General features: G+C 38.1%; 1 protein-coding gene across 1 annotated transcript in view; it reads right to left on the bottom strand.

Moving 5' to 3' along the window:
- Positions 1-19,441, bottom strand: part of LGR5 (leucine rich repeat containing G protein-coupled receptor 5) — a 91,472-nt gene that overhangs the window by 5,599 nt on the left and 66,432 nt on the right. The window contains exons 6-17 of the mRNA XM_014879546.2: positions 19,108-19,179; positions 16,672-16,740; positions 14,257-14,328; positions 13,387-13,458; positions 13,211-13,279; positions 13,008-13,079; positions 10,049-10,114; positions 9,781-9,852; positions 8,843-8,914; positions 6,806-6,931; positions 1,819-1,964; positions 68-151 (exon numbers count right to left, since the gene is read on the bottom strand). Coding sequence (XP_014735032.2) covers positions 68-151; positions 1,819-1,964; positions 6,806-6,931; positions 8,843-8,914; positions 9,781-9,852; positions 10,049-10,114; positions 13,008-13,079; positions 13,211-13,279; positions 13,387-13,458; positions 14,257-14,328; positions 16,672-16,740; positions 19,108-19,179 — 992 coding nt within the window. The remainder of the gene's footprint in view (positions 1-67; positions 152-1,818; positions 1,965-6,805; positions 6,932-8,842; positions 8,915-9,780; positions 9,853-10,048; positions 10,115-13,007; positions 13,080-13,210; positions 13,280-13,386; positions 13,459-14,256; positions 14,329-16,671; positions 16,741-19,107; positions 19,180-19,441) is intronic.

The raw sequence follows: 19,441 nt of genomic DNA, 5'->3' as shown, positions 1-19,441 counted from the left end.
TTTGTTCTGTATCTTGAATATCTGCTAACACTGTCCTTGAATTTGTATCTGTCCAGCAGTTTCATACCTGGAGAAGGTGAGCACTGCACTGAATGATGAGATTTCAAATCTTCTTCAAAGTCAAGAAAAAAGTCCTCAAAATCACGTTCATCTGTTGAGGAGAAAAAAACCCAGAATTGTTACTGCAATTTTCAAGAAAAAAATTTTTGGTAAATGTTGCAAAAATGCCTGTGGTATTTAAGGCCTGGTCTTGTCCCTTTGCCTGCTGAACTGTGAGCAGAATCAGACATAGGCCTACTTGGTTTTGAATTGCTGTACTTGGGATTATTTTAAAAGTTGGCATCTTTACTTCTCTGAAAATAATCACTTACAGGTACATTCTCTATTGCCTAATTTGCAGTGTGATGACTGCCTGGGAAGGAGTTTAAAATATGAATTCTGCTGTTGTGCCTTACTACTACGAATTAACCAAGTTTTGTTTTTTATATCATCACTAGCACATATCCTTGGCTCTTGCTGAGCTCTGAGACCACTGGTTTGCAGGAGCAGAGATAGCACAGAAAGCAACAGGGTGGTGTAAATGTGTATGTGTGCCTACATAACAGATCAAGTAACAGACCTAGTGCTGAAGGGGAAGAAAAACGCAGCAGTCTCGTGTCCTGGAGAACAAATGTACTCTCTGGCAACCCTGGTTCTGTGCACAGACTGAGGAAGGAGATGCTGGAGAGCAGTGCCATGGAAAGGGACCTGGGGGTCCTGGTCTGTGGCAAGTTGAACAGGAGCCAGCAGTGCCCTGGCAGCCAGGAGGGCCAACCCTGTCCTGGGGACATCAGGGACAGCATCACAGCCAGGCAAGGGAGGGATTGTCCTGCTCTGCTCTGAGCTGGGGCAGCCTCACCTCCAGTGCTGGGGACAGCTTTGGGTGCCACGATGTAAGAAAGATGTTAAATTATTGGAGTGTCCAAAGGAGGGCCACGAGGATGGTGAAGGGTCCAGAGGGGAAGCCGTGTGAGGAGCTGAGGTTGCTTGGTTTGTTCAGCCTGAAGAAGAGACTGAGGGGAGACCTCATTCAAGTCTTCAACATCCTCGCAAGGGGAGGCAGAGGGGCAGGTACCAATCTCCTCTCATGACCAGGGACATGCCTCAAGGAAATGGCATGAACTGAGCCAGGAGAGGTTTAGGTTCGATATCAAGAAAAGGTTCTTCACCCAGAGGGTGGTTGGGCACTGGAACAGGCTCCACAGGAAAGTGGTCACAGCACCAAGCCTGACAGAGGTCAAGAAGAATCTGGACAATGCCCTCAGGCATATGGTGTAATTCTTGGGGCTGCCCTGTGCAGGGTCAGGAGTTGAACCTGATGATCCTTGTGGGTCCCTTCCAACTCAGCATATTCTGTGATTCTATGATCCTATGAAAAAAATAGGCCAAAGTAGCCACTTATTTTGGCTATTGCTCATCCTGAAGTGTGTGATTAAGCCTAGGATGTGTTCCATTCTAAGGCTGGCAAGAAACTACATCTTTTCTGGCCTGCTTTTGTGTGGAGTTACATACCAGCTGAGCTAGCCTGTCTCTTATATAAAGGGAATCTTAAATTTACCACATTATTGTAACTATTGTTTGGCTGAAAAGATGAGTGCGTGAGTGAGATTTTTGAACGGCCGAATGAGTTTGCTAAGCACAGGAATACTTAAATAATATATTATTGATGAAGACACAGGGAGAGGCCACCTCTGTGACTGTAAAGAGTATTAGATTTATTTAAAATCACAGGTTGCTCACAGCCTTCAGGTAGACTTAAAAGCCTAAGATGATGGTTACCTTGAATTTGTAACAATCCAGCATCCTTTCTATGAAAGTCATCAATGCTGCTATTATCATCTTTGTTCCATTGGCTGGAGATTCTGTAGTGGTTCTCACAAGCTCCAAAGGCACAGCACTGATAGGCATAAGGCATTTCCATGACCCTGCAGAAGAATAAGGCAGCATGCCACGATACTAGTTAAGCACCAGAGTTACTGGATTGTACTGCTCCTCTACAGTTAACACAAAGCAAATAGTTTAAATATCCACAACAGAAAGTAAAAACATCTCTGGGTAAAAATCAGTCACAATAATACAAAATGAGGATTCACAAATAAAATTCCTTATTGGAAATGCAGATGGTTTTTAGGCTAATTTTAGAAAAGGCATACTGAAGTATTCTTATGTGTTTTCAAAGGAGACAAGATAGTGGGAGATCTATGTCTTGCTGTTGAGTGAATTTTAATCAGAGCTGTATTTTTTGTTTTATGATTTTCAATGATTTTACTGTGTAAATCAACAGTTTCTCCAGCAGTTACTTTCTTAATGGTTTCTTTAAAAAAAAAAAGCACACCCAAATATCACAACCTGCCTACCAGGCAAAAGCAAAACACTTCCCAAATTGAATTTCTCTACTTTAGGGAGAACGAGATCTTTTGGAAACCAAACTTTATTCATCTCTTTCCATATTCAACTCATTTCACATTAAGATGGCAAAAAGGGGATTGTTTCTTGTGCAGAAGATCAAGAAAGCAGTATTCTAAACCAAAAGGTGAGTGAATCAGGCACTATGTGTGAAATGTCACTGAGAGAAAGGTTTTACTTCATTAATTGTCTTAAAAATGAGAGCAGTCATTTCAGGACACAGGATACTCATTCTTAATTCTTTTAAGATCATTGTTATTCCTCACAGATAACAATACATGCCAGTGACTTCCAATGATTATGAAGGCTCCTGTTTTCAGAAAATTGCACACTTCTGGTACTGTGCAAGTTCTGGGGGATCGTAGAAGAACTACTATCTGAGTTCTGTGGACTACTTCTATTCCATAGACATATTTTTATGCTTTGGAAGCAGAGCTATTTTATTTGCAGTTCACCAATTGCACACAGTAAAACCTAACAACTCACCTTAATTCCAAAAGTCCAATATACCAAAAAGTTCAAAGATAAAGAGGTGATTAGAAGTAATTCTGAATTAACTTAAAAGGAATAAAGTAGAACTAGATCCTCCTATCAGATTACTTTCAACAGGTTAATCATGTAAATTAACATAATGGGTGTAATAAGCAACCTCTAACCCCCTGGGAAATCTGCAGGGAAATCAAGCTGATTTAGGCCCAGTGCCAACAGGACTTAAACTTGTGCACTAGCCAAAAAACTTGGACAAAGGGGAACAAACTGAATCTTAACTTCTAAAGTGATTTTTTAAATTAGTGCATTTGGGGGCATTTAGATTCTACAACCTTCCATTTCTGTTGGAAATTAACAGCAATAATCTGTACCCTTGTACCCAATACAAAATTTTTAGGGTACTCAATAAAAGTTCAAGATAACCAAGATCTAACTGTCAAGCAACCACAGGCCAGCAGATTTAAATATTTAATTTCTAACTCATTCATCTGCATGCCATCTTTTAACATAAGGAGATTATCCTGATTAAACATTTTTGAACACATTTCCCAGAAGCCCTTCTTAAATGAACTATTATTAAACCCATTGATTACTAGGCTAACCCATAGCTAATCATCTGGGATAAAAACAATCCCAATCCCCATATATAAATTGCCTTTTTTTGGAACAAAAGAAGTAATTATCAAAAGTAATCCTGTCAGTTCTGCAATGTGACCCCTTGCAACTTGTGGCTTCAGACCTTTGGAAGGACATTGATACACCTGGGGGAATGAACAGTTAGTGGATATTTTAGGCACAAGGGACTGGCAGAAATGTATTCTATTCTCCGATTATTCAAACAGCACTATGACAGATTTCCAGATCTTGTGCTTCTCCCAGCCTGCTGACCTGTCATATACTGGAAATGTGACTTCCCACATTGTACTGCTCCACTGCTTTGATGACATATCCAAAAACATCCATGGCTTTTAAATTACATTTGAAGACCAAGACTCCCATGTCTTATCCTCTCTATTGGTATCTCTAGCATCCATTCTTAAATCTGAACATTTTATGTCTGTTTTTCCCCCCCTGCCTGTATTATCAGAATATACACATAATTAATTAATTAATTAATCCTTAAATTAGCAAATGTTGCTTAATCTATGTGCAAAGCCCAACTGCACACAATGGCTCCAACCTAGAATACAGAGGACAAAACATACTTTGCAAAGCAGGGAAATAAGTATCATCTTCTTGGTGACAGAGGAGTTTTTCCTCACAAAAGCTACATTTAACACAAAAAAAATGAAAAAAGAAGGAACTCTCAGGCGTACAGTGCTGGAGGCAGTCCTTTTTATGCCTGGTGCTTATTTGATGTGAGTGATTAGATTTGGACTTTGTCAAATTAAACTCTCTTAGAAACACTGGCTAACTTTATTTTTATATACTCCTTATCTTACTAATGATATCTGTATCCTTGATAATTTTTTTCCTCTAGTAAGGAATGCCTCTTTTTTTCTGTTTTTAGATTAAGCAGCAGAGAACACAAGGTCGTTTTCTCCCTCACAAAGGTGTGGAGTTAATGGTGAACAGGAAGGCACAGTTATGATGAATGGAGCAAAGCACTGAGCTCTTTTCAGCACTGAATCAAAGCATCAGATAAAGAAGGAAGGAGTGGCTGGCAGCCTGACTTTGCTTCCTCAAGGCTTGCTGTAACAGGCTGGGCTCAGCTCTGCAGAGTGTACTAGTGCTATTGCTGATGATGGGGAAGGGGATGCTCAGCTCTTTGATGTGTCTGTTTTGATGAATTTAGATAAGTAGGAAGTTTTTATACAGGAATTTGTCTTTAATGTAACCACTGGCTAGCTGCAACAATTGCAAAGGGTGAAATTTAATTTTGTTTTAGTTATCTGTTCAAATTTGGTGCTTTGTGCAGTGATCCTGTGTGAAACCCTGAACTCATTTTGATTTATGGTAAAAGTCGTGCAGACGGTAGGTCAGGATTTTACCCTAGTCTCTCCTGACTGGGTATAATTTGTTCTTACAGATGTTAATTAACTCTAGATAACATACTTTGAATAAATTTTTTAAAATAATTAAGTTAGTTGGACATATCCTTGTTAACAATTTGCCCAGATGAAATACACTGTACTTTCATTTGACCAATGTACACAATCTTGCTGAAAGGAAATTCATATAGAGTATAATTTTGAGACAAGAACTTAAAAAATCTTAGTAATACATAATTCAGTTGAATAATGGATTATTCTTGGACTACTGCAGCACCTCTTATGCCTCTACGTCATGGTATATGCATCACTATATATTAGCCAGGTCAGAGTAATCAATTTTCTTGTGTTTACATTCTTTTAAGGAAACTTCAATTATTTTAGAATTGTCACCAGCCTTGGCATTTGGGCAAAGCCAGTGAGAGAAGAAAACGTATGGTATAAACTCAGTCTCAATCAGTCGTGATTTTTATGGTACTTGTTCCTTGACCTCCAAGCCCTATCTCAAGACCTCTAATGTAAAAGAGGTTTAAGGCCTCTAGTACTTTGAATGCTAATGTTATAGTTTCATGTGCTTGTTGAAGTCAAGCACATGTAACCTTAAGTAATCTCCTCTGTGACAAATTACCATTTTTGGGGTTATTAAGACCTTTCAGGTGTTGTTTCCTAACCTTGGAACCACTTTTTGCAGCTCTTATCTCAGTTCATATTAACATGCCATGAGAAAAGTGTTCTAGGGTGGATCCCTCCAGTGCTGTACACAGAGCCTTAATCAGTTCCACACTTCTATTCAACATTCCCCTATTGGTAACTCCAAACACTGCAGTCGTTTTTGTTAATGGTCACATCTTGAGCTGTCTGCCTGCTAGGACTCCTGGGCCTTTTTCATTGCAAAAGGCAAATCTAGTGAAAACATCAGGATGGACTCTCCATCTTTGGAGATACTCAAAAGCTGTCTGGATGTGGTCCTGGGCAACGGGCTCCAGGTGCCCCTGCCTGAGCAGGTGGTTAGACAAGACAGCCTCAAAGCCTTGCAACCTCGACCTTTCTGTGATTCCATAACTATGTGCACACTGTTTAGTTATTTCCTATTTTCTGATACCAAACTTTTCACAGAAAAACATGATGAAGTATATATATGAACTTGGCATCTTCTAACTAAAATATAAAAATGAAAGGAGAGTTAGGGGAAACTCCAAAATATCCTGAAGTTAGAGACAAAACCCTCTTTGCTGTGACTCTGAAATTAGTTTAGTTGGTTATAGCATGGTGCTAATAATGCTTAGGTCATGGGTTCAAGCTCCATACAGGCCACGGTCATCCAGTGACTGGCAGAGCTGCAAATGATCTTTAGAGGACACTTCCTTCCTGTATCACAGAGGACCCACAGAAATTATTAGTATCAAAGTGTGTTAGTAATATTGGCAAAGTATTATCTGAATCTTAATCAAAAGATTACAGAAAAATCATGCTCAAACAAAAGAGGTGAAATCTTTTGGTCTTTCAGCAGTATATTCTTCCCTTGTATTTGCTGTGTTCTCATTATGTATAATGGGAGTTCTGTAAGCACAGTCCAGGAGAAGAAGGACATATCACTAAGCTGCCAGCGATATTGTTTTAACAGCTTTTGAAACATATCACCAGGAAGCAGATGTGGCTTGTACTAAGCAAGTACTGGGGTTAATATTTCAAAACCTTCATAGTTTCTTCAGTTGAAAGTGAGCATAATAAAAGAAGTCTATCATTTTTATCATATTTGCTTTCGTTTTAATGGCACAGATCAAAGACTGACAATACGAAGTAACATGCGTTACACACTGACACACCTTCCACTGCACATGAACACAAATGTGGCTTATTAGTTTTAATGATATACTCACTTGAGTTCTGGAAAATTTTCAGATGTTATCAAACTTTGTAGGGCATGATTTCCTGTTAATTTTAAATGAGTTAAACCATGTAGCCCCGTCACAGGAAAAGAGGACAAAAGGTTGGATGACACATCCCTGCACAACAGCAAATAAAAATCAGCTTATGGTTTTCATTTTTTTTTCAGCACTAGAAGTGTCACATTGAAAAAATAGGTTAAAGATTTCTAACTCAATAAAAATTGACTGTATTAAACAGAGGCCCCAGTGAACATAGCAAAGCATAGCAGCACTGCTCAGGATTACTCACCTTTATGTCTAGCAGAAAGCTAACAGTAATATCTAGTAGTTAGCTGGGTGTCTGTTCCCATATTTTGACTCAAAACATTTATAGTGCTAGTTTTGACATTAGCAAATGAATTTGAAATTTTCTCCCTGGACTGAATTCAAAGGAGCCTGAACAGCCTCCCATAGTTTAAAAGATTCAGTGGGATGCTACAGGGCATGGCTGCCCTGACAGCTCCCAAGGAGCAGCTCAGGTGTGTGGGGAGGCTGGGTGTTTCAGGAAAGGACAGGGCTGGGCTGGAGCACAGGGAGATGACATTTCCAAGCTGAACTTTGTCTGAGTGGCTGAGGGAAGACAGAGCAGTGCAGATGAACACAGATAGGTAACTTGGGGAAAGTAAAACAGGTGAATGAAAAAGTGGTAAGTGATAAAGGAGACATGGCAAAGTAGTGAAAGAGGGGGAGTCCAGAGGTACTGTTTTCTATTTTGCTCTCTCTCCCTCTCTCCCTCTCTCTCATTTATTCAATGATCTTTTCAGTCTTCCTCACAATTGTTTACTCTGCAATACTTGTGATGATCAACAGTCAAGGAGGAAAAAGGGAAGAAGCAGAGTCTGATGCAGCTGAAATGCTTTTATGTTCAAGGCTGAACAGGAAAGTCTGGACTATACACTGAAATCTAAGGTCTAGGCATAAAATAAGGTATGTTGATGGACTGGGCTTCTACCTATCTGGTTTAGTGTGTGTTTTCTTGCACACAGCACCATTAAATACCAAAGGTGAAATTCAGGTCCTACTGCAATGGTAAAAATAACCACTGACTGGTGGACCAAGGTTAGAGACTACCATTTCAAGAAACACTGGAACTCTGTGGTACTGTTTGTGTGCTCAAGAGCTTTTTTTTCTTTAACCCCCTCTGACAGTTGTATGTTGTCCAAAGCTAAAATTTACTGCTCACCTCATAAAGTAGGTAAGTTCTGAGAAAGGTCCCAAAAGGGACATTATAGGCAAAATTGTCTGTGTGGGCATTTGTCAGTGCACCATTCAGAGGGCTTTGCACATCAACAGAAATGAATACCTCTCCAAGTTTTGGTTTATCAGCTGCTGGATTATTTGTGAGCAAATGCCCAGCATAATATTTTTGTGACAACCATGCAGCAATATGACTCCAGAAGAATTTTTTTTCACATCTTCCCCATACAGGCAATGCCTCAAGGATTAAAAAAGCATCACAGTGACAATTGGAAGTAGGAAAAAAAAAATTAGTAAGCACTGAGAAGTGCTTGTGAACAAGGCCTGCAAAACTGCTGCTGATGTTTTGACCACTAACTGCTCTGGCTGAACTTACTAAAGAAGAAGAACTATTTCATCAAATGAGGAACAATGAAATAAAGATGCATTCTGGAAAAAGTTTCTTATGTAATTTTTAATCCAATTCCTGAGGCCTGAAAACACAACTAACAGGAAATATTTACCACTGCCACAACAGATTAACTGCTAATAAATTGAATTAAAAGAGGCAGATGCACTGATAATCCTCATGGACCCCAAATCATTACACTAAGCATTGTATGCAGCTTTGCTGTGATACCTACATGACTTGGGGAAGTACAGGAAATCAGACATTTAGATAAGGATTCAACAGACCAGATGATTAGAATAGAGAAACCCTCAATTTCTGCTGGGGCACCAAGTTATTGAATTTTTGTATGTTCTTGCAAGAAAAATGAAAAAATTGAATGTATAAGATATTCAAATACTTACAGTTTGATCAGAGATGGTAAAGAGGAGAAGGCATTGGGGTGAATAATTTTAATTTTGTTCCAAGCTAAATCCCTACAAGAAAAGTGAGTAGAAAATTACATACCCACTGAGTGAATATGGAAGTTTTCAAACACTTGATTAGGAGTGATTAGGAGGCCTAAATATAAAAAAGGTATCAATTACATGCCAATATTTTCAATAAGCTCCTGCATATCTCATAGTGCAAAGTATTTTTTCATTTTTTGTTAGTTGTCGTGTTATTAAACTTACAACTTAAAATTGCCACAGCCCAAGACATTTCAGTCTGCTTCACAGTCTCCTAAGGCAGCAGAAAGAAGGGTGGGTTATATGGACTTAGTCTGAAAACATTCTCATGTGACTAAGAACAGCAAACCCAGGGTCAATAGGCTTAATTTCCTGACCTCAATTTTCACCGTCCCTGAAAAGTCAGAAAGACTGAAAGCAACTCTTTAAAAAAAAAGTGTGGCATCAATTCTGCAAAAAGATTACAACCATGAGTAATTTCTTGACAAAATGACTCCTCTAGCACATGAGTCTGTGAGAAAACTGGAAACCTGCACATGATTGGACTCCACATCTTAAGACGTTGTTCTCTGTAAAAAGATTTCCCACTCCCTAGAGCTGATTATACCATGAACCTGCCAACACATACCAGCTCTGGCTCAGGAAGTGTCTCCACTTCCTTCAGAAACATTTAGAAATGACAGTTTTTATGGCTATAAGCTTATATATTTTAATTAATTGCTGCAGATGCTAAACTTCACAATGTTTTATCTCCTTTCTCAGTTATGAACTCATGGTGAAAGATCATAGTGAGGAAAAACTGAAATAAGGATCTTGTGGGGTACATCATGAGCAGACATTACAGAGCCCGTATTTTTGAGAAGCTGTGTGAATATCTGCTTGGGGGTACTCACAGAGACCGAAGAGCAGCCAGCTGCCGAAATGTGTCTGCTTTGATTTCAGCGATTTCATTGTGATGCAAGTCACTGAAATAACAAGAAGGATCTCCTCAGTTTCAAACACACTTGGGAGGCACTTTGGGGTGTTTTAGATTGTGCTTATGATCCACTTCAATAAAGTGTATCTGGGGTATGTCAAATCAGCCAGCAATAACCAAGTTAATTATACTCAAACACACATAGATGCTTCTTTTTAACATTTTTAGGGTGGTTTAACACTTACATTTTTTGTAGTTTTTTACATGCAGTAAAACAGGGTAAATCTTCCAGGAGGTTATAAGATAGATCCCTGAATTATACAAGAAAGAATAGATTAACATCAAACGAACATTAAAAGAAAAATAGCTTTCACTGTGTTCCTTCATGCTCAATTAAAAATAATTTGTTTTTATCCACAGTCACAGAAGAATAGAAGTGTACAAACTCACTTATTTCTCATCTGTCACATTTTGATTTCTAGCTGAAGAGGAGAGAGGAGGGCAAATGGCAAGATCTATTAACTCCATATCCACATTTGCAAATTCCTTGCATTGTCTGAAGATTTCCTGCCTGAAGTGTAGACTTCTGCTGTGCTTTACAGCAATGATATTTGCCATCTGGATTTATATCACAGACTTCATATTTATCGTGTTTAAATTCTGATAAGTATTTTAAAATAACCTACTCAGAATATGTACTCATATTTTTTCAGAGAATATCCTGCATTATGCTGATAAGAGTCACAATCAGCTTCCCATTCTACACTTTTAATTAAGCAGTGTTACCTCTGATACTTGGACTGCTACATCTCATAACTGAGGGAAATGGTCAAAAAATATTGGAACTAACTTTGAAATCAATCAATCACTACGTAGAGGGAAAAAAACCTTAAAAAGACTTGAGCCAAAACTCAACAAATTACAGAATAACAGAAACATCTGGACTGATTTACAGTATAATATAACTAATCAAAACCAAGCCCTAGCAATTTGCAGAAACTGAAGGGAAAAAAAAGAGGCACCAAACACCAGCCCCCACCACCCAAGAGTCTCATCCAATATATATATATGTGTATATATATATATATATATATCTGTGTGTGTGTGTGAGTGTGTGTGCATATTGCTCAGGGAAAACTGAATGGGAAATTTGCACGTGAAAAGAATAGAGAAAAAAGCTTATGCCTAGAATTAGAAAAAAATGTCCTTTTTCACTGTTATCCAGTATTATCACATGAAAGAGATTCACTTTTCACTTTGTGAAATTCGCACTTCTCAAATTCTCTAAAACTGGTACCTCTCCACCTATTTAATCCCTCGGTAAAACTATATTTTCACTGTTATTGTTCCAACAGGGGCATTTGGACTATTTTATATTTGATTAGTGGAAGTAGTGTAAGTAATGACTGTCTGTGTCTTTAAGGAATTCTACTCTGATTTTACTCTGTAGAAAGGCAAATAACAGTATGTTTGGGTGGGGTTTTTTTGGGGTTTATTTTGTGTCTGCGTACAAAAAAAAAGTACACTGTGGCCCAAATCAGACATTGTAGAGGAGGGTTCAAATGAGCTAGAGGCTTTTAGGCCAAGGTAAAGGATGTTTTGTATGTCTGGCAGACACTGGCTATTCTGTCATCCACAGGTTTATCACTTAGGTCTTCTTAGAAATATGTTACCAGCTTGAATTTTGTACATACTGACACTCCCTCCTCACACATGGAAAAAAAACCCTGAATTTGAGACCCTTCTCCCCTCAATTTCTGTCAGAACTCCAGGAAATATTTTACTTGTTTATTTTTAAGTTCTTTTTTCCCACTTTCTTAACACAGGAGGCTCTTGGCACAGCAGAGGGCAGGTGGTTTCATTCCTGTGTTGAGGGGCATCCCCAGCTGTGCTGAGCCAGGGCTGCTGTGCCCAGGTTGTCACACACACCCTGACTGCAGGTGTGCACACATCTGGCCAGCCTCGGGCACTTCCAGCCACATCCTGGGGTCCTGGTGGCTCGGCAGGATGCACACATTCAAAGCAGTGCCTGCACTCAGTTTGTGAGGGTGCCAGTGTCCTGTGAGGTGTGGGTGGGTTCAGGGCACCTTCATCCCCCGTGGCACAGCCAGAACTGATGTGCAAACCCAAATGGAGACTCAGCAGGCTCCTTCCAGTCTGGCAGCAATGGGGAAAGAGCAGCTCCTGAGTACTCGAAATCCTTCCCTCCTCTTTTAAGTATCAGCTCTAATAATATAGGGTAATGCTCAAAAATAAAAAATGTGAATTTCCAATGGACAGTGCTACTCTGCTATGATCTCTGTAAGTTATTAATTTTTGTATTATTTGTTTGCCCTCTGTCTTGAGATTATTTACTGTTTTTGAATGTTACTGGACATATTTAGACTTAATTCTGTGTGCAGACTTTTTTTTCTGGCAGCAGACTGCCCTTTATCATTCTGGAAATGATTATATTGCATCCACTAACTACAACTTAATTTTTTCTGGAAATGTTCTTGACATTCACTCTGGTATTCAAATAATGCATTGTAATTAGTGCTGTTTCAATGTTGGCCAGAGAATTAATACCAAATAGATTCCTAGTGATGTAATACATAGAGGAAAGTGCTCTTGGCACATTCTCAAAGAAGTGGACACAATGATTACTTTCGTTAGTGATTAAGAAAACTCCAAGGAAATTTCCAAGCTAAAATAATATTGTATATTTAGTATACCAAATCTACCCAGCTATGTCAAGGAACAGTCTATTAAAATTTCAGTCAGCTACTTATGTCTGATTGGGAAAGAAACTAAAAGAGGAGCATAAGAAGGACTTAAAACTGTCATCCTTACTTATATTTTCTATTCACTTCAATGAATTATTTGCCTTAGTGAGAAAAAAAATCCCAAACTACTGTAGGAGAGACCAAATGAATGAAAATAAGGTAGTTCTGTCTTTTTAAAAACAAAACCAACAACCTTTCTATCTTCTCCTAAAAATATGCTAAGTAATTATCTTTCTCAGCAATATATGGGAAATCCTGATTGGTAAGTGGGTTGTAAACTTTTTAAATAACACAGGGGCCAACTCCCTGAGCTGAATTCCAAAGAAGTAACGTGATACACAGAAATAGCAGTAATTGGGTAATTTTGAAATCATAATGGTTTCATTTGTCTATTAATCTCTTGCATTAATGTCATGTTAATAATCTTACTGAAACGTACAGCACTTGGAGATTAGGTAACTGGTCACAAGCTGATTTGGGGAGAGAGGTGATCTGTGCTCCTGTGAGTGTCCTGTTCAAAGAATTTATGAAAAAAAAATTACTTTTTGAAGATTGAAAACCAAAAGGTTTTTAGGACATTCTTTACAGTAAGTCAGTATACAAGAAAATAAAACAAAGCAAAAATATTTCTCTAGCACTTACAAACTCTCCAGACTTGTAGTCCCTGTCAGATCAGGAAATTCTGTTAACTGTGAAGCACCATTTAAAGCCCTACAATTAAAAAAAAAAAATTTCAATAAAATTGTGGTGATGGAAGTGTGGGGCAACTCTAGTATTGCAATATAAAAAGAAAACTAAAATAAAAAGTAAATGCATACAGAGTTCTTAGTTCTGGTAAGTGTTGAAAAGCAGATTTTCCAACGAGCTGGATAGGGTTATCATAAAAATGTCTGGAAAAAAAGGATAAAAAGACATTTAATGAAAAATACTTTACAATATTCTAAATATATTATTACACTATAAACAAATGAGTCAACTCTCTATGATGAATCACATCTGATTGTAGCAGAGGTGAATTTCTGGGCTTTTCTCACCCTCTAATCTATATTCACCAGCCACATGTCACATTTTGAACATTCAAGTAGTCACTGTTTTCCTGTTTTAATGCCAGAAGCCAGTCAACAAAATATTCTCTCTTCTTCCCAGGTTTACAAAGACAAAATTTCACATATGAAGAATTTTGTAATGACCTGAGACAAATTTAAGGATAGCACATGAAGAAGTCAGAACTTTCCCTATTCACAAGAGGCTCCCTTGCCCTTTGAAGTCATGCTGGTTTTGCTCATGGAATATTACTCAAGATGAGTCATTATTTTTCTTACACTTATTTTTCAATTTCTTAATTTGAAGCTGTCCATTAAGTACATTTTCATGTAGATGATGAGACTGGAGTCCATCAAGAGAAATTTTTACCAGCTTTGACGTTGCCAGCAACGCTAAGAGATTTAGAAGTAAACATTCAAATAAAAGGTCAAAGGCCAGAGACCACTACTTGCTTCCCTTAAACAGGGCTTGAAAACTGCCATGATTTCCATGAAGCTGGAAAGAGAAGAGCTCGTTTGCTTGTATAATGATGTGCTACAAAGTGTACTCACTAAAAAAAGCTATTTGACAATTAGCCACAAATATGATACTTAGTTCCACATTCTCTAATAAAAAGAGTCATTGAAAAGATTCTTATCACTTACATTGTAATAAGTGAAGGATTACCCACAAATGCACGCTCAGGTATTGACTTGATGTTATTGCTATGAAATCCCCTACCAAGAAAAAAACATTTATATGGTAAGGAAAAAAAAAGTGAAGACAGTCTATGTTCACACTGCACAATGATGGTTTTTTGTTTGCAGTAAGAAAAGTGTCTGTATGTAAAGGTATATCCTTGTTTTCTGGAATAAGACAGAACTGAAAAAAGCAAAAGAAATGGAAAGAGAAGAGAAGAGACAGAAAAGTTGCTGAAATTCTGCACTTCTCTAAGTAAACAAAACCATTCAGATAAAGTAAACTTCAAAATGGCATTTTAAAATTCAGAGCATGTATGTATATAGATGTAACGTAAATATACACATGTATATGAACTAAGAACATCAATAGTTGGATATTAATAATTAAGTAGCTAACAATATATTCCCCCCTGTTCTTGTTAAACTGCAACTCTTTTGCTGGATGGCACAAGTTTATCAAGGAAATTCTTTTATACACTATATTGTTATGTTGATCCTCCCACAACCACCTTTTTGTTGAGATATTTCAAATGTGGATACAAACAAAAATGTGGTTGTGCATGCTGGATAGAGAGCCAAATCATCATTAATTACTGGATTTTATTCATATGAGTAATTCTCCATTGTGAAAAACAAAAGGAACAACTAAGATTTCAAAAGAACAATGATGATTTATGTGGGAAACTCCCATTAGTTCAGTCGGGTATGAAGAAGGCTTCCCAAGCTTAAATTTATGCATTACTAAGCCTCCAATTGTTCACTGATGCAAGCACACTTGGCCATTACTTGAACAGGTCCCACATTATTGGTCTGAGCTGTTTAGGCATTGTGCTACTGGTGACGAGCTGCAGAGCAAGGCTTTACATCCCTGCTTGCTTTGCATGCAGACTCTAAGCAGAATGAGCATCTCATCTGGAATCAGTAAACTGGTTTTGAATGGGATGCCTTGCATGGCAGAGAAAAACAAGGAAATGGCATGACTACCTCCCAGAGCAGTATCTGCTACTGGCTGTGCACAAAAAGGTCACAGTTTGTGTTTTCAGCCCAGGCACAACTTCTGAGAGAGACAGGAGGTCCCACCCAAAGAAACCCTTACTATGGTGGCCCTGCAATGAGCTGGGTCTCTGTGGGGCTGGGCTCCCACCTGGGCCACTGGAAGACATCCAGTCCCTGTCAGATCAGCTCCCAGGGCCCACACAAAGTGGACCACACGGTCCCATGATCTGTGATGGATTTGGGATGTCAGGTTGCAATTTCAGACCCCAAATGTTTCTTGCACGTAGTTGATATTCAGGGGTGAAATCCTCTGGGGGCCATACCCCAGTACTCAGTACCCTGTAACCTCAGGCACATCAGGCAGTTTGCTGGTGCATTTGGTGTAAACTGGGTTTGCATTTTTGGCTACTGACTCCAGAGGTCAGCAAAAAGGCAATCCTTTGAGGTCACTGAATTTCATTCCAATTATTTTATGGCATAAACAGCAGCTGAGAACGTTTGGGCTGGGAAACCATAGCCCAGCTGCCCCTTCCAGAGCTGCATTCTGGCAACACTGGAGGTGCTGAGCAGGAGTCCACAGTATCTGGGGGTACCTGCTCTGGAAAAAAATCTCAGGTGGCTATTTAAAACAGGTTTTTAGATCAGTTTGTGATGTAGCAAGGATACAACCATGTCCAAGTAGTATGTGATTACTTATTTTTGTCAAAAATCTATGCTGATAGTACACGAACATGGTAAATAAGTCAAATGGAAAGAATTCTGAGCATATGCATTAATGTGTACATTGTGTTTATCATGTGTTAACATTATTTAATTACTTTTAATTTTTCAATAATTCAACGGTTTTTCAAAATAAATTTGAATAATTTAATTTAGCTGTTGATTTTCTTGATGCAAACTATACCTGTGCATACAAAAGTGTTTTATCCAAAAATTACAAAGAACTGACTATATATATTGAAAAGAAATTGCTGTAATTTAATAGAGGTGAGGGAAGGAAGTAGCTAAAAGTTAATTAAATCTGAAGGACTAATAAAGATACCATTGCCTTCTTAGCTAGAAAACGAATATATTGGATAGTTTGCAAAATCTAACTCTTGTGTTTGGCACGAAAAGTGAATTAATTGTGTTTGCTATTTACTGTATTCCAAAGAGGAAGTTCCTGGAAAAGATCCACTGCACAAGGCAATATAAAAGTAAAAGTTGTCAGAACGTGAACGGTCTAAACTGAACATTGAAAATAATTTTGATGTATGTTGGCATGCTTATTAGTTGTTTTCTAGGATACCAGTTTTTAAGGATTACTGATAAAATCACCAGCATTAAAAAAAAATTGCATACTAGACAAAACATCCTTCCTCCTAATATGAGCTCTGTACTTACAGTTCTTTTAGGTTTGTTAATGTCCTGATTGCAGTAGGGAACTCGTCCAGACTGTTGTAATTTAAATCTCTGTGTGAAAATAGATTTTATTATTTTGGTTATGCACTGCATAACAGATAACATAGCATTGCTGGCATTTGTAATGAACTATCATTTTCTATGCATTGAATAAGTACATACAGCAAAAAGACAGGAAATCCTCAAAAGCATATGGATATTTTCCAATGAAGTCTATTTAGAGCACATTATTGTTCCTATTTTTTATCAGCATTCTATTTTTAGTTACATTTTAGCTATTCTGTAATAAAGAAAATGTAAGTAAATTCAAGTATTAATAAGGGATTTTGTGTTTTGATTTCTGTTTTATAAGTTGCCCATCCTTTACCTTACATTAAAGTATTAACAGGGAAAAAAATTCCTTCAAAACAATATTCAATTACCTTGGTGATCTGTGCTTTACATGTCTAATACATTTCTCTATAAAGATTTCTAAATGTATTGCTAATTTTAAGACTTGACAACAGTCAAGAGAATACTTCTAACCACACAAATCCTAAAAATGGTAGTGACCTCTTTAAGAAATGCTCATGCTGCAGCAGTAATTAGATTTTATTCTGGTAGGCTGAATGGATTATAATCCTACCTCTGCCCTCAGTATGCCACACGTATTCTTTGGCATTTAGGAGATGGCTGAAACTAAAATTGAGATATGCCAGTTTACTGTGATGTTCTCTGGCAATGCTTCGTGAGGAAAACAGTCTGAAAAACTGAAGTGAAAGCCTTTTTAGACAGGCAAAACCCAAGCCACAGTTTACAATAGATTGAAATTGAAATAGTATCAGGCTGAAGTAATGCAGGCAGGAAACTGCTGTCTGAACTCAACAAGGCTTTCCTTCCTGCTTGTAAATCTCTGCTGCTTATTGACAAAAAGAGATTACAGGCACGTTCGGTTTGGTTTTGCCCTCCAGTGATATGTGATTTCCAGACCTACGCCTCAATGCAAAAAAATGATCTTAAAGCTGGCGTCCATCATTTACACCAGGATCTCTTCAGATCATCTTGAGACTATGTGGGAACTGGTCTATACATCATGCAATTACTGTGCTTGAGGCAAATGCTACACTGTCCTGGTGCAGGGAAGCGGCCACATCCATGTTTATTCCCGGGTTTGTGACTGTCCTCTGTGTTTTCATCTCTCTCATGCCAGGTGGCTGGGACTGGGTTTGCAATTACTTATTCCATTGTTCTGTTTTTCCCCATTTGTGACCAAGTGCCATGTGAATATCACTTAAATAAACAAACCAAACCATTACATTTTCCTTCTTCCTTTCCTGTCCCCCTTTCCGGTGCTACACTAAGGGACTTCCTCTCAACTCACAGGCAGCTCAAAGTCCAAATTGTAAAATTGCAATTCAGTGGCAAGGGATCAATGCAATCAAACTGGTGATAAAAAACCCCAAGAAGCCCAAACCTTCTTGCCTCCTAATCTTAATGAAAGATGGAAGTGGGCAAGACACAGATTTGTGGACAGGAAAGCAGTCACCTTTAGACTAGCAATATCCATGTCTGAAACTATTTGTTTCTCATAACTGGGTTTTTAACCTCTGTCCTGGCTGGGTAAAACATCCAAAATCACTGAAAATGATGCAGCTGACTGCAGCAGGTGCAGGAGGAAGCACATGCAAAGTCTTACTGTCCCTGTGGCACTTCTGGGGTCTGGGTGACTCCAGCAGACAACATCTGTATTTGACTAACTGTAGCAAAATAATTTCTGCTAACCATTAGAACTGCATTCTTGTTTGGTACTTTATGTAGAATTTTTTTTGCTAGAAGACTCAAGAAAATTTGAATTGGTCTAAACAGAATTACAGTGAAAACTTGAGGGAGTCTTTACCAGTGCTATTCTTTATCAGAGCTCTCTAAAGACAAAAACTTGGATACAACCTAAACATTTCTCCCACTTGTAAAGCACATGCATAATTTGACTACCTAGAACTTTTGCTTTTTCCAGATATAAAAAAATAAACCCATCTAATTTTACAATCCTTCTCTATGCTAAGACAGTTTCTTAATGTTGAAGCTTTTCACTGTGACAATTTTCCAATCTAGCTATTAGCTTTACTGATTGAACAAGACAAATAAATAGTACTAAACTAGGCAACCATAAGTTCATGAATAATCACTTCTTTTTCTATGCTCAACACAGTTTTCAACTCTCTTTCAAACAATTTATCAATTGACAATGCTTATTAAAAAGGCAAACTACTTTTATAGTCAAAAATAGGATTTACTACATAGAGTCATTGTGAACTATCACTTAGATCCTGTAGCGATTAGGCAAGCTAAAGTCCACATTTGGCTTTTGGGCTATTTTTATTCTTTCAGAATATAAATGAAAACACTCTAAAAAAAGAAACAAATAAGAGGTCAACTCACAATGTCTCTAGGCTGTGGAGCCCATCAAAGCATTTCTTTCCCAGGGAATAGATTCTATTGTTATGGAGATGTCTGCAGGGGAACATTAAGCATGCAGTCAGGAAAGCACACTGCACACAGTGGACTATAGCAAAACATTTTGATGGTTAAATCAAAATTAACTTATTTCCAGGCATGCATTGATTATATGCAATCATGCTTTTGCAAGAGCCTGCATAGGAGGCACCTCCACCACCCTCCACCCATTATCCCAATACCTCTCCATTTGGTTTCACAGAGGGGATCTGTTTTAAAACCACCTAGTTTGTTCAAAAGTGTTCTATCCTGTAGTTCC

This window comes from Sturnus vulgaris, chromosome 5 (genome assembly GCF_052056855.1).
Source record: "Sturnus vulgaris isolate bStuVul1 chromosome 5, bStuVul1.hap1, whole genome shotgun sequence".
Lineage (NCBI taxonomy): Eukaryota > Metazoa > Chordata > Aves > Passeriformes > Sturnidae > Sturnus > Sturnus vulgaris.
This window is presented reverse-complemented; position numbering and strand designations above follow the sequence as displayed.